The sequence below is a fragment of the Bidens hawaiensis genome, unplaced genomic scaffold (genome assembly GCF_021521415.1).
Source record: "Bidens hawaiensis isolate Kalapana, Puna unplaced genomic scaffold, B.hawaiensis_p1.1 tig00018651_1, whole genome shotgun sequence".
Taxonomy (NCBI): Eukaryota; Viridiplantae; Streptophyta; class Magnoliopsida; order Asterales; family Asteraceae; genus Bidens; species Bidens hawaiensis.
Window position 1 is genome coordinate 291,251 of NW_027492821.1, and position 15,251 is coordinate 306,501.

Sequence of the window (15,251 nt, forward strand, 5' to 3'; positions counted from 1 at the left end):
AATGGGCTCAAATTTTGTTGACTGTATATTTAAAATCGTATTTTTAGATTGTAAATTATACTTAACAAGTTAACAATGTAGTTTTTTATTACTAAATAAATTTTTTGAATGAAGACCCCACCCGTCTATTTCATTGGGTTTATTTTATATTTCATAGAAACATCCAAACGATTTACAATAAAGTGGCAGGTAAGCGGGCAACAATGTTTATATTTCATAGAAACATCTAAATACATTAAATGACAACACATGAGTTTTTTCTAACAAAGTTATCACAATATTATAAAATTATAACTTAAACGTTTAACGTCTCATTCTAATATTTTAGGTTATTAAACTTTCATCTAATATCAAATTAAAACTTTTATATTTTGTTTATTAAAAAAACTATATTATTACATTTGTACAATAATACTCTTTTTAGTTTTTTTTTAAATGTTTAATTATTGTTGTTGCTGCTGCTGCTGTCGTTAATGAAAGTAAACTTACATATTTTACAAAACCTATTATATATACATAATATATTTAAAAATTTAACACAATACTTAACATATAATTTCATATGCCGTTCAATGTATAATAAAAGTGCTTTTTATTCAAGTGATAGGAGGTTAGAGTCTTATAAAGAATACTAGTGCATATTTAAAAGTACATTTTGAGGTGTGTAATAAATACGTTTAATGAACGAAACATTAAAGGTGTTATTATTTATTTTAAAAGAGGTTGTTGACATCCCTTTTCTCCTTTATATATGCAAAGATAATGATAATAATAATAATAATAATAATAATAATAATAATAATAATAATAATAATAATAATAATAATAATAATAATGACCCTTTTAAGTAACATGTTACTCTTTTTATCATATGACATCACTTGTAGTTGAACGTTGTGAAATTAAATGCAGAAGTTATTTACTAAAAAATAATCTTGAATTTCTTTTCTTTTAATTTAATTTAATTCTTGTACCAAAAATTTCATTTTCTTTTTCAAACACACTCTAACTCACGTGATATTCGCAAACTTCAAATAGAATTATTTATTTATATTATATATTAATTGTACTTTTATATCCCAAAGGCCAAAACCCAAGTATTTTATAAAGTAACAATAATGACATGTCATAAAACTAAAAGAAAATGAGAGATACACACTTAAAGTATTTTGGTGGATTTTTAATGTGTTTATTATTTAGAGAACTCACTGTTGAGATTGTCAATAATCTCAATAAATACAATCAGTAAAAAAAACAAAGTAACAAAAATTTTAAGGTAACAATTTTAAAATTGTTCTATATTGTTCAATCTTATAACTTGATGTACCTTAAATTCAAACTTAGCTTGTTTTTAATTTATGGATGCACACTCCCTAGCAAACATATCAACCCGGGGTGTGCGTGGTGCGGATCGGTGCGATTTTTGGCTAAAACCAAACCGAAAACCAAAACTTCGGTTTTTGGAGTTTTTGAAACCGTTCGGTTTCGGGTTCGGTTTTTTCGGTTTGGATTTTTCGGTTTCCTGCACACCCCTACATTGAGTCTTATGATATACAAACGCATAGCATTTTTATCGGTTGTATACCACAATGTGGACGTTTACTATGTTGTTGATTGCACTATACAGACGTATAGTAACACATCATACACCCATATACATCCGTATAACATCAAATCAATAAGGGTACCATACGTAACAACCGTATAACATCAAATCAATAAGGGTACCATACGTAACGTCACAATGTGCATATAGCCTCTCTCCTAATTAAAAAAAAAACACAAACGTAAATGTAGTAACAAGAATGGTTTGAAACATGAACAAACAAGTGCTCATTTGAACACATATTTGCTAAATCATGCATAATATATTCCAAATATAAAATGCAACATGCACTGGCATCAACACTAAAATAAAACCATTTCAAGGTCATTACTACAAACCCTTAAACTACCATAATCTAGACACCAAAATAATCCTGGGTTCAAATTTTTAACTCTGCTTAGCGTCGATGGTTGGCTCCGAAAGCTCAAGCGAAACAGGGCAGTGATCACTCCCATAAAATCCTGCAAAAACGTCGACACATATGAAATGTGACAATAAAATGTAAATATTTGTTCGCGTGAATGAAAACACATCATATATATTCATACCCTCCAATTCAATCCCTTGCCCATGCATCTCACATTTGACAATTCTGTCCTTTAGTTTTTCCGACACTAGAAGATAGTCTATTCTCATCCTTTTACCACGATACCTGTAAAGAGCCAGATGAATATTAACAAGAATGATACACAAATCATAAACTGTAAATATGTGTTTGGTATCACAAAGGACATACTTTCCGATGGGGTGACCGGACCATGAAAAGTCACGCTCCATATCTTTATCCTTGTGGAGAAATCTATATGCATCTATCAACTTTCCTCTAAAAATTAATCCAAAAACATAATATAAAAAACAATAATAAATAATAATAATAATAATAAGTGCATATTTACATAAGGTCATAAGCCAACCAAGTAGAAATTTGGTTTTGTTTTTGCCAATTGACGAAACTGCCCTAAAACTTTATTGTCAATTATTTTTTTTTTATTTTTTTTTCTGTTTTCAAATTGTCCGGTTGTCTTATTTTAAACTAAGGGCAACTTTGACATCATACAGTTTTGTATCAATCTAGCTTTGATTTGGTATATTATTGAAAAGGTTAAGGTTATGCGTACTCTTTTAGTATGGAACCAAACCGCTTCCTCTCAGACAAGGTAAAACCAGGTTGCCCACAATCCTACAGTTAACAAATCAAGTTAGTTTTATTAATATGAAATATCAAATTTGACATGCATCTCGTTTTTGACAAAATTAAGTACAATACCTCTTTGTTCGGAGGAATATAACCGTTAAGCTTTGCAGTTTGAAAAAAATCCGGATGACTAACATCAATCTCTTCATGACTGCAAAAAATCAAACCCTCTCATAAAATAAAAAAAATAAAATAAAATAAAAAAACTAAAGTTAAATATTAATAGAAGCAGAGATAAGTGATTAAAAATAAAGATACCTAACATTAAGATCGCCACACCAAATAAGGGGTTTATCCGTAGACTGCAAGACGAATTCTTTCATTCTTTTATCCCATTTTCTTCTCCTTTGAAATGCATTTTCTTCATCTTTCCAACCATTGTTCGGTACATACGTATTCATTATCCGGAACGATTCAAATTCAGCTATAATAACTCTGCCATCTGGTTCATGTTTGGAAACTACAAACAAACAAAACATTATCAATGATTCAGTTAACATAAGTTTTTAGCCCTGCAAGTCTGCAACGTGTCTATATATTTATATAATACCTGAACTATCTAGATTAAAAGAAACCTTTTTTGGTGGAAAACATTTCTTTACAAACAACGCGGTTCCTGCATACTTTGAGTCAGAAAGAGACCACCACACATCGTATTTTCTGAAGGTGGGACCCGCTAATGCCCGTGTTATAATCTGCATTTTTGTTAAAAAGAGAGAGAGCGTGTTATTAAATTTATATATGTTTTCAAGGCATTATGAAAGTTCAAACTAATCTTGAATCTTAAAGTGGAGATAAACAAAGTACCAGTTTTTCTTCGCGTGACGAATTATTATCGTCCTTTAATTCTCTCGGGTTTTTTGGAGCACCTTTGGCACCAGCTGCAGGCATCCTTACTTCCTACAACCCATTTTTACTGTTAAATGAATATTGAATAACGACAGCATATATCTTTAAATATCACAGATTATTTTGTTGTCGATTCGCATCATGCAATGACAAATGTAAGCTTCTTGTAAGTCTAGCTTTATCATAACTTTGTTGCATTAGTAAGTAATTTACGTGTTTAAATATCATTATATGTTATGCATGCTAATCACTTGTTAAAAACATTCAAATGGTTATAGAATTAGAGGGCTGTAAGCAAACCAAACAGAACAAGGCCTTGTTCGTGTTCATCTGTTAAGATTTTATCGGATAAGCCAACGGTTCACAAACAGCTAACCGAAAGAAATTTCTTGTCTGTGTGCGTTCATTAAGAAAATTAACCTGTTCGTGAACAGTTTACAAACACAAACAATGTTTTATTTGATTTGGCTAACCGAGAATGGTCAGTGTCAACAGTACTGTCTGGCTACCTAGTTTGTGTTCGTGTTTTTTTAGCATTCATATAAATATGTAAATTTTACATATAAATTAATCACATAAAACTCAGATGTATTTTGTGTTTTATATTTAACAGATGTACAAACATTCACGAACATAAACTGACAAAAATGAACACATTATCGAACGTTCATGAACAAAATTGAACTAACATGGTCTCTATTCATGTTCGTTCATTAAGTTAACCGAACAAAATTCACCGTTCATATTAGTAAATTTATCAAACGAACCAACATAAACGAACTTCTCGCCAAATTGTTAACAAACAATTCATCCACCATTCGGTTCATTTACAACCCTAACCAACCACCACTAAACCAAATGAGTTTTAAGTCTTTACACCACAATTTCAACACATCCAAAAAAGTAGTTTTTTTATTTTTTTATTTTTATTATTATTTTTTTTTATTATTATTAATTCCAGAAATCCAAAAGCTCTAACCAATATCACAATTTCAAAACCCTAATTTTTTAAACCATTCCTCAAACTCTCACAAACAAAACAAATAAACTAAATTTCAATTTCATTAGGGTAAAAAAAATAAAAAATAATAATAATAATAATAATAATAATAATAATAAAATCAGAAGCAGAATGTGACCTGTATACATATAACATCAGGATCAATATTATCAATGAAGCTGGTGAACTCAGGCCAATTGCTTTTAACTCGAAGCAGAAAGCTGTTGGCATTCCAAGTCAACAACTTTGTGGGTTCTTTCTTCTGGGTCTCATTATTATTATTATTAATATTATTATTGTCTTCTTGTTCATCTCCAATTGCTGGTTTCTCTGTTACTGTTTCTGTTTTAGTTTCAGAATCATTGGCTGAAGAAGATAAATTGGGTTTCTTGAAGGACCCATCTTTCTGGACTGGTTTAAAGAATCGCTTCATCTTTTGATTGATTGATTCTACTGATCACTCATTCACTCACTCAGATAGCTTACTAATTGATTAATGTATGTATCTCAGCTGAATGATTCCACAGCTTACTAATTGGGCCGATTCAGGTGGGTTGGAATTTGGTCAACAAAGTCAAGACCCGACCCGGGTGGAGGTGGAACCCGTTCGGGTTCGATTCCGGATCTGGAACCTGGTTTGTACTTGGGTCGGGTAGGACGGGTCCGGTTCCTGGAGGTGCACAAACCGGGTATTGTTAGGAACCGGTTCCGGGTATGGTCAACAAAAGTCAAAGCCGAGTCGGGTAGGAACCTTAGGTTTCGTGTAGGGTCGGGTTTTGACTGGGTAAGGGTGGAACAGCATCTGGCGGGTCCGGTTCCGGGTATATACCAGGTCGTACTTGTGGGTCGGTTATGGGTAAGAACCAGTTCCGGGTCGAATTCAGAACCGGATTTTAGGACCAAATCTATACTGCATGAATAATAGACATTAGAAAAATTGCCCCAAGTAGGCATGTAAACGAAATGAGCAAACACAAACAGTTAGACGAACAAATTTTCTTGTTCGTTTATGTCCATTCGTTAACATTCTAAATGAACAGTTCGTGAACATAGATAAACATATGTAAATGAATGCATACAAACAGAAATGAACGGATTTCAATAAACACAAATGAACAAATATAAAATGTTAAGACACATCTAAATTAGTTGTTTGAAAGTACATGATTATCTATTATAGTTGTTTAAAAGCATCTATAAGGGCAATTACGGATTTTAATTTTTTGCATGGAAGTGAGAAACAGATATGTGTTGTGTTGTTATTTACATAACGTAGTCGTTGTTTATAAAAATTGTAAAGTTACATAGTTTAATGGGTTAAACGAACATAAACGGACGAACATATATGAGCGAACATAAACGAACAGACGTAAATAAACCAATGTAAGTGAACATATATGAATGAACACAGACAAACATTCACGAACGTAAGTGAACGGGTGAATGAAACATGATATTCGTGTTCGCACGTTTAATTAAATAAACGAACTTCCCACAAAACGGTTCATAAACTGTTTACTGAATGTTCGGTTCGTTTACAAGCCTAGCCCCAAGTGTTGATATCTTTTCCTTGTATTTTTTTTGGAGTCTGGACCTCTTAAAGGGTTTATCAGATAACGTTAAGTTGGTTTGAGACAGGTTTAGGTAAACATAACGTTTGTCCAATACCCAACCTAAAAAACTCGTCGGGTATCCATCAGGTAATTAGTAATTACCAGTCAGACATCGGGCATACCTTTAGTTTATTAAAAATATTTCTTAGGTATACCCGACCCAAAAGCCATAAGGAAAATTGGATAAAAGAAATGAGAACACAACAACGTGCGAGTTACACTATAAATTTTTATGATCCCCTAGACACTTATGCTCTCTTGATATACCTAAAATGCTCTCTTGATATATCTAAAATAAATAACAATAAGATGAAAAACAAAAGGTTTATTATCATTTGTGTTATATATTAATATATTGGGAAAATGAATACGGTGTTGTGAGACGTGTAATCTTATACATAAAACCAATCAAAACTACGTAATTTTGATTAAAACCCCTCATTTAATTAAACTGCATTCCTCTTTTATGATAATCTTTATATAGTAATCTTGAATGTTCAAAACATTTTTTTCCCTCAAGTTTACCTAAATTCTACCACAAAACATAACTTTGTTTTTAATCCTTTGGATCAACTCGTACATAATTGGCTTGACGTTCTTAAATTATTCTATTATTCTTTTGAATATAATTAATGTATTCACAATGAGGTTATATATAACCGTTCAATAATAAATAACAATACAAAAAAAAAAAACTTCGTATTCGTGATGATGTCTTAGATAATACTTCAATTAAAAATAAATGGAAATCAAATTTAATCAATAAAAACATTAAAATTCCATCTTAAAAAAACCTGCAAAAACTTTGTTTTTTATAAATACTTAACAACCAAATTAATTATTTTGCTCTTGAGACATTGAATTTTGGGATGAAACTTCAAACATACATTATAATCAAAAGAGTTGACACGTTTTCACCTTCTAAAGCATAAAAAATAGACGAGTTGTAATTTAAGATATGAAATTTTATAAATATGGAAATGATTAAAATTAAATAGAAGTTTTTAATCAAAACTATGTAGTTTTAATTGGTTTCGCATATCTTGTGAATTATGTGTGGTCCCGTCTTGTAACAACTGAACCAACAATAACAACTCGACACCATATCCCGGATATCTCGCTGACGCTCCTTGACCCATCACCATCAACCATGCATCCTTCATAAAAGCTTGAACCCTGGCCTCACTCTCAATTCACCATCTTTCTTTCTCACCCTTGTAGCCATTACCTCCTTTTTCTCTAGCCATGGTTATTACTAAACCAAAGCCACATCGAACCGTTTCCACCCCATGTTTTCTTTTAACATCCTTTGAATATTTGTCTCATATTCAAAATTAACATATGGTTCTGGTTTGTTTGTTTGTTTTTTTGTAAGTACCAAAATATCTCTCATTTTGAATTTTCGTTCAAAATGATAATGATAAACTTAGACTCTCTTAACTTTTTAGTTGGAATTTTCACAATATGCATCAACCCTCTAATAACCATGTCTATGCAGTTATGATTTTGCTGAAAGAAACTATTTTGTTGGAATTGGTGGACTCGGAAATAGGCAGTTGTCAGTATGTAGTGGAGTATTCTCCCTTGTCTTGTGTGGTGTCATAGAAATATGAGTTTACTGCGCTGATGCTGGTGTCGTACATCTAGCCTCAATATCTTCAACCTCATCATTTTCCAAAACATGTCTTGTACATCCACAATACATCTGATTTGGTGCATAGTCAAATGATTTCATAGTTATTCGGCCGTGTAAGAGTGATCCGTGGCCAAAAGAAGACATGTATTAATTATTTATGAGTTTATTAAAATATATACATCATTATGGCAATATGAAAATATTGATATAATAGTGATGGTGATATGAAATACAAGTATTGGTATAATTGTTTGCAGGATTGGAATGAAAATTAGTGTTTGATGTATTTTAGAAAATCTTATTTAACAGGTGACTAGCAAGTGACGGGATGTATTTGTGCATTAAGATAATTAAATTTTCGCACATAATTGTATTTAGACCCCAATATATATTTATTTTAGTTATAGCTTAATAATTAATGTGATGGTACCTTGAAATCTTGAATGTGGAGTAGTGATTTCTTAGTAACTTCATTTTCTTTTGTGATGGGTGGTAATCTTGCTCGCTATTTTTTTATTTTCACTTTTAACTAAAGTTATGTTGAGTGTTTGCAAATAATTCCGTTTATATACTCGTGTGTGCGCTTTTGAACCAACAATAATGGCATTCAACAAACAATAATCGAGTTAGATAAATGGGTATATCACAAAATCTCATACCCGTAAAAAACTTTAAAAGCAATCCCATACCTTGTCCAATGAATGACCTATACCCATACTAGATGTTTCGAGTATACTCATACTGCCATACAGTTCACGTTTCATTGTCATCCCTACTTTCAGTCCCATATGCAGCCCACACCTATTAATTTTTGGGGTCCAACTTTTGTTAAGTATATTTTTTGGGGTATAAGTCGGGTTCTAGGCTCAAATAGGATCGGGTTGATACATTTTCGTTCAAACGCGGTCAACATTTTTTTTTAGCAGGGATAAGGTCATTTTGAAACTTGTTTATAAGGGATAAGTTGAGTTTCAAATAGGTTTGGGTTTAAAACCAAGTCGGCTGGCTTGGGTTTAACACCAGCTTATAAACTTTAACCGATTTCAAAAAAGGTTCTCAGACCGATTATAAATTTAGGATTTCGAGATTGGTGCAAACCAGGTTCTCTCAAACCGGTTGTTTATCCTAGTTCCGAATTGATGAAACCGAATAAGAATGTTTTACCGTATGAATGACATCTCAAATATATAGTTCTTGTGTATGATATTTCATTGTTTTTGTATGTATAATAACCTATCTACTACCTACACATATACTATACTGCTATATGATTCTCTACTTAAAATTGGTTTTGTATAAAACGTCCCTTGAACCCAATGACCATACAACTCGTCCAGTATCGTTTACTTATTTTTTTCATGTTTCATTTCGACCAAAACCGGTAATTTAATATGACTATAACCGAGTACACGAGTTCTGGCTCGGTTTATCGATTTTGTGGTTCCATGCATGGTTTTTAGTCACTTGTGTGTAATTTCCTTTTTTACACATACCAAAGCCTCAAAACCAAAAAAGGAAACAAAAGATTATTGAAAATTGAACTAAATATATGCAATATGTACAATTTACAAACACTAACATCCAAGAACTGAGTAAAACATTCAAGTCAAACAACATTCACATACAAAAGTCAATTAAGAAGCGGCGCGCATACTCTACACATAGCCGCTGCTTTAATCATATTGGATTTAGCCGCATCAAGCATCGGGTCCGCCTGAAAAGCTTTATTAAAACAGAACTTTGCTTCTTCCCACCGCCTTTCAGCAACAAATACAAGCCCGAGATTATTATATGCAGGGGCATAACCGGGCTGTAAATCCAAAGACTTAGTAAACATAGCTTTTGCACATTCATACTGCTTTCGCTGTCTGTAAAAGTTCCCCAAATTACAAAATATTGTGTGGGCCTGTTTGGGCTTTGCCAACGATAAGGCCCGTTTATATACTTCTTCGGCTTGTAAAGATGACGCATCCGATAGTTGCAGAGCGATACCTGGTGTGACGTTGCAGTGTTAAATAAATTTTGTGGTTTAAATTAATATAAAACTAGAATTTAGAACCCCGCGCTTCGCGACGGGAACGTTAAATCGAACAAAAAACATAAGTAAAAACGTTAAACCATAAACTAGTGCAAGTCAATGCAAAGTCAGTCTGTATAAAGTTACGACATCGAAACTAAACAAAAGAAATAAACCCGTCAATATCAAATACAACAAATTTTCAAATGTGAAACCAAAAAGACCGGCATGTTACTGTTGCGAACCAACACAAATTCGGTTCATATCAGCGATACCAACACAAATTCGTGAACATAAATTAGTAATCCAAAAAAATATTTTAAAGGCGAGCTATAAAAATATGAAAGCAAAGTTTAAGAAAATTGTTTAACAAAAAATAAAATATGTAAAGCCGACACTTGCCCAAGTTTAGCGTTTAAAAATATAGCTGGTTAAATATTTTAATTAGTTGAAAATAAATTTATAATAAAGGAAGTAAAAACTATTACTTTTATTTATGGAATTGTGATTAGTGAATTAGTGGTTATAATAATTAATAAAATATTAAAAAAATGAATAGTGACTTTGTGAGAGGAATGTAATCCCCTTTTTAATATATATATTAATAACTTATAGAAAATACCTAGATTTGACCAAGCATATGAACATTCTCTATCACGAGCAACGGCTTCTTTGAGGTATGTTTGGGATGTTTTAAAATCTTGTATACAAAGACTGTGAAGCCCAAGTTGATTCCACTGGACCGGATCATCCGGATCCTCTGATATCGCCTGAAATACAAAACGGGCCCACAAAATTTAGATGCTTCCGTATAATTTTATTCATTTTCTTTTAGGTATAAATGGAAGGCTCAAAGGCGAAAAGCCACCTGCTTTAAACTGTGAAGTGCTCTTTCTTCAACCTCCATTAACTCATTTTGTTCAATTTTAAACCCTGCTGTGATTTCATGTTGGGCCTTGTGGACCATGGCAAGCCCGGCCCACGCTATGGGCAGCCCAACTGCAAGTGAGTCCCCTTCTTTTAATATCGAAGCCATTTCATTTCCGGCCCAAGAAAGCTGTTCACTAGGGTTTTGTGACCTTTCAGCTTCCCTGATCCGATGAACAGCAACCGCATATCGAGTTGCCAAACAATTAGACTCCAATTTTGCAGCCTGCAATTAATTCAAAACTGAATAAGTGTATCGTTTATATGACATGACTAATAACAGAAAAAGACGATAATAACCTTCTCTAAACACTTGCCAGAGTGTCTATGATCACCAGCCATGTAATATGCATTAGCAAGATTAGTCCACACATGTGCAGCTTTTGGGTCGGCTTTTGCAGCGGCTAATAAACATTCTTTTGCTACATTAACTGCCGTGTTTCTATCCAAACACGCCTCAGTGTCACCATTAGCCCCTGCACCTAAAATTGGAGCCCTTGATGTCATTAACAGTTTAACACGGTGAGTCTACTTAACAAGTTTATATCTTAACAATAATTAACATACCTGCAACTACAGAACCGTATTTACACAAAAGAAGGGCAGCGTAGTTGATAAAAACCGAAGGGTGACTTTGGTCTTTTAAGATCAAGTCTTGAAAACATTTTGCTGAAAGTTCCAAGTTTCCACTGGATGACAAGTATAAAAGTCAGTTATAGGAGTGCAAACGAGCCGAGCCGCTGTGAGCTACTCAAGCTTGGATCGATAAAAAGCTCGAAACAAACCGAGCGTTCACAAGCTCGACCTGAGTCTAAGCCTCAAATAAAGTTTGTTAAGTTATCGAGCCGGAGCTCGAGCCTTGTATTGAAAGCTCATTTAGGCTCGTCGAGCCTTAACGAGCCTTGTGTATGTTTAAGTTTTACCTCCTTTTGGATTTCTATGTATTAGTTTTACATTACTCAGTCGAGCTTGAACTGAGCTTTGGCTCGTTTAAGGTACTACACGAGCTCGAGCCGAGCTTAGGCTCATTTAAGATTTTTCTCAAAATATATAAAAATAAGTAAAAAATGTATATAAATTAATTAATATATAATAAACATGTCGAGCCCGAGGTTGAATAAGCAACCCACGAGCCAAGCTCGAGCTTTTGAAAAAGAGCTCGACACGAGCCGAGCTCGAGCTCCGGTAAGTCATAACAAGCCGAGCTTGAGACTAGTCGAGCTCGGACTCGGCTTGTTTACATAAAATTACTAATTTACCCCTGTTTAAAAGTGAGGTTCTTACTTTTGAAGATGAGCCATTCCGAGGTTACCAATGCAATCCAAGTTTTCAGGGACAACCGCGAGTAAAGATGAAAGGACTGATATAGCATTCTACAAACAAACAATAATGATGGATCGTAAACGTGATTGTGTTTGTGATGAGGGCAATAATGGAAAAAAAAATTACTTTACCTGCAAATGGCCTGATTTAAGTAGCAAAACACCTAAAGTGTTCCAGACGGATGCTTGCCTAACATCAGATGCCATTGACTCGTTTAACTTGCAAAGAACTTCTTCGAGCTCCTTACCCTCTAATTCTTTTCCTGAACCGTATTCTTCTGAACTTCCCAGCAAAATACACTGCAAGTTCACATAAACAGATGATAAACTAATAACTGTAAGAATATGGCTTTCTGTAATAACAAAGATGTAATGTACCTGAGCATGATGAGTCTGGATTAAAGAAAGTAAATCGGGCCTGTCGATATCTTCATCACTACGAAGCAAGACTTCCTCTGCCTTTTCATATGCAGAAACCGCCTAAATAAATCCTTAAACGTTAGTGCAAAAATATAATACCGAATAAGTTAATAAATGCAAGATCCGAATTCCCACCTTTTGCGGTTGTCCCATTCTTTGGTACATTAGGCCTAGTATAAAATGAACATGTGCATTTTTAGGCATCTTCCGCGCAACATGTACCAAACCCTATAAACATTCAGGGAACCGGTCACATCACACATAAAAATCTGTCGAACATTACAGAAACTATATTATTTCAACAAAGATAAGAACTCACTGTTTTAAGGCTGCTGACTTTTTCCTCACGAGACGACGGGGCACCTGGACCGTTATGATCACCTTCAGCATCGGCTCCACAATCGATGGGGAATTCCATCTTACCGATTCGTGCACGAGATTTGCCAAGTTTTTTAGATTGTTTACTTTCTAGCTCAACTGTATCCAAATCTTTGCCAACAAAACTAAGCTTGTCTTGATTGTTTTCTTCATTACTTAACCTACACAACATATATATAAGTTAAAACCACGTCTATTACACAGATATGATATTATTTAGTTATAAATACATGCTATTATTAGCCTAGATATATTTATGGAATATATCGCATTAGATATATTTACGAAATACTCCGAAGCTGATTTGGGAGGTTTTCTGGATTCACGGAGATCAACCTTAGGCTATTATGTATTCTTGCAGGATAATTTAATTTCTTGGTCGTCGAAAACCGACTATTTCTCGATCCAGTGCTGGAAGCCTCAAGGATGTGCAAACTGCAATCTTCTTGTAGAGCTGCATGCTCCGTTAAACAAGGCTAAGATTGTGTATCTTGACAACATTTCAGCGGTGATACTTATCTGAAAACCAGTTTCAACAACACCGAACCAAACATGTTGAGACTGATATCCATTTTATTCGTGAGAAGGTCCGCTTAGGCTGCATTCGTGTTATTCATCTGCCAGCCGCGTTTCAGTACGCCGACATCTTCACCAAAGGGCTCTCTCAGCAGTTGTGGCGTCTTACTCCCGCTCAAACTGCGGTGAACTACCAGCCTATATACATTTATGGAATATATCGTATTTGATATATTATATAAGTAGGAAACTGTATCCAATAGTAATCGGATCGCTTATTCAATACAAGTCATCAAATATTTCAATACCATAAATACTTTTACTTAAAATGATATTACTCTCAACATTCAAAATATAAAATAACAGTTCTATAATATTCTCACCAAAGTTCAAATTAGGGATGCCGATGAAACCCGAACCCGAAACATTTAAAACGAGCATTACCTATCCCGTTAGGGTATGAGACGGGTATGAAGTTTCTTTTGAAATTTCAAGGATTTCAGACGGGTATAGAATTTTTAACATGCCTGATTACCCGACTACCCAATAACATATCCCCATTTACCCCATTATATACCCGTAAAACCCGACATAATTTTCTTTATTTATTCATTTTAATTAAACATATTACCCAATTATTATTATTAACGGGTATACTTGAAACCCGTGGGTTTGCCCAATACACTCAATTAGCATATAAATTACAGACAATAATAATAATAATAATAAGATGTTGGAATTAGAAATGTAAGAGAGACCTGGGGAAAGAATCAAGGGTTTCATTATCTGTAGGAGGGTCAACGTTGAGGTCAGCTATTACTATTTTAGGTCGTGACGGCGGCATCGAGCTTTCCTCCGGCGCGGCGGCGGTGGTGGTGGCCGGCGGTGGTTGGGACATGTTATTAGGGTGGAGTGGTTGGAGGCTGAAGAAGAAGAATAAAATGGATGACTAATGTTTTCAATAGTGTGATGGGTTTATTTATATAGTCTTCCATTGTATAAAATAATGTTTTTTTTATAAAATTATGTTTTTTTATAAAATAATAAGAAGAAGAATATATTTGGTGTGAACATAATCAAATTTAGTAAATGATCATGTACTTAACTCATCATCGTATTATTATCATTATTATAACTTAATCACAGAACGTCGACCCACTAGACTTGTGTATGTTTATAGGTTAGCTGGTTGTGTTTGAATTACATGTTTTAAGTGTATGTTGATTAGGATTGATATTTTTATAAACATACACGTATAGGATTGTGTGTTTTATTTATTACTTCGATACGAGTGTTTTTAGTTAAATTATTTTCTTTGCACAAGGAAAAACAAGTAGATATTAAGTGAAATCAATTTCTAGTAATTTTATTTTTTTTAGTATTGTAAGATGACTTAAAACTAAAAATTATCTTGAACCACACGGTCTTTAGTAATAAAAGTTCATGTCCAATTCTAAAATAGTGTCATACTCGTCAGGTGCATGTTACTTATTACCTATTGGTTTACGAGTGTTGGGTATATCCGTTTTCGGTCTCATGTGGTTAAAATTTACTTGTTCAAATGTACATTACACAAAAATTTTTTTCCTAACTCATCTTAAAACCGACTTAAAATACTACATATTCAACTACTCATGTAACGATTTTATTATTTCAATAATGTCAAATTTCTTAGAATTGCAAATACTATTTATTCTACTTTTTAAAACTATGTATCATTCAAATACATTTAGATTCGATGCAGGTAAACACGTTCAAATAATCCAACGAGT

The 15,251-nt window shown here is 33.4% G+C and overlaps 2 protein-coding genes across 4 annotated transcripts; both read right to left on the reverse strand.

The window, feature by feature from the left end:
- Positions 1-1,949: 1,949 nt before the first annotated feature.
- Positions 1,950-5,120, reverse strand: LOC143556560 (DNA-(apurinic or apyrimidinic site) endonuclease-like). 2 transcript variants are annotated; one of them, XM_077045847.1, is made up of 7 exons: positions 3,352-3,502; positions 3,060-3,261; positions 2,874-2,952; positions 2,725-2,786; positions 2,343-2,429; positions 2,155-2,258; positions 1,950-2,067 (listed from the first exon to the last, which is right to left on the reverse strand). In XM_077045847.1, exons 1-7 carry the CDS (start codon positions 3,500-3,502, stop codon positions 1,994-1,996), a joined length of 759 nt encoding a protein of 252 aa, XP_076901962.1. In that variant the 3' UTR covers positions 1,950-1,993. The 2 variants fall into 2 exon arrangements, with proteins under 2 accessions (XP_076901962.1, XP_076901961.1); XM_077045846.1 differs by lacking the exons at positions 1,950-2,067; positions 2,155-2,258; positions 2,343-2,429 and adding exons at positions 3,609-3,701; positions 4,790-5,120 and having other exon boundaries at positions 2,707-2,952; positions 3,352-3,496.
- Positions 5,121-9,394: 4,274 nt separating this feature from the next.
- Positions 9,395-14,410, reverse strand: LOC143556578 (uncharacterized). Of its 2 annotated transcripts, none has more exons than XM_077045866.1 (11): positions 14,238-14,410; positions 12,905-13,124; positions 12,721-12,813; positions 12,544-12,645; positions 12,298-12,465; positions 12,128-12,216; positions 11,411-11,532; positions 11,144-11,319; positions 10,785-11,069; positions 10,539-10,686; positions 9,395-9,891 (listed from the first exon to the last, which is right to left on the reverse strand). In XM_077045866.1, exons 1-11 carry the CDS (start codon positions 14,375-14,377, stop codon positions 9,530-9,532), a joined length of 1,905 nt encoding a protein of 634 aa, XP_076901981.1. In that variant the 5' UTR covers positions 14,378-14,410; the 3' UTR covers positions 9,395-9,529. The 2 variants fall into 2 exon arrangements, with proteins under 2 accessions (XP_076901981.1, XP_076901980.1); XM_077045865.1 differs by having other exon boundaries at positions 11,144-11,325.
- Positions 14,411-15,251: the final 841 nt, after the last annotated feature.

Excerpts from the sequence above, each read along its gene's own strand:
- LOC143556560 (XM_077045846.1), bottom strand. The coding sequence starts at position 5,083 with ATGAAGCGATTCTTTAAACCAGTCCAGAAAGATGGGTCCTTCAAGAAA. Across the intron at positions 3,702-4,789 it reads CTGATGTTATATGTATACAG|GAAGTAAGGATGCCTGCAGC; the intron begins GTCACATTCTGC and ends AATGGGTTGTAG. Across the intron at positions 3,497-3,608 it reads CGTCACGCGAAGAAAAACTG|ATTATAACACGGGCATTAGC; the intron begins GTACTTTGTTTA and ends ACAAAAATGCAG.
- LOC143556578 (XM_077045865.1), bottom strand. The coding sequence starts at position 14,377 with ATGTCCCAACCACCGCCGGCCACCACCACCGCCGCCGCGCCGGAGGAA. Across the intron at positions 12,814-12,904 it reads AAGTCAGCAGCCTTAAAACA|GGTTTGGTACATGTTGCGCG; the intron begins GTGAGTTCTTAT and ends GAATGTTTATAG. Across the intron at positions 12,217-12,297 it reads TTAAATCAGGCCATTTGCAG|AATGCTATATCAGTCCTTTC; the intron begins GTAAAGTAATTT and ends GTTTGTTTGTAG.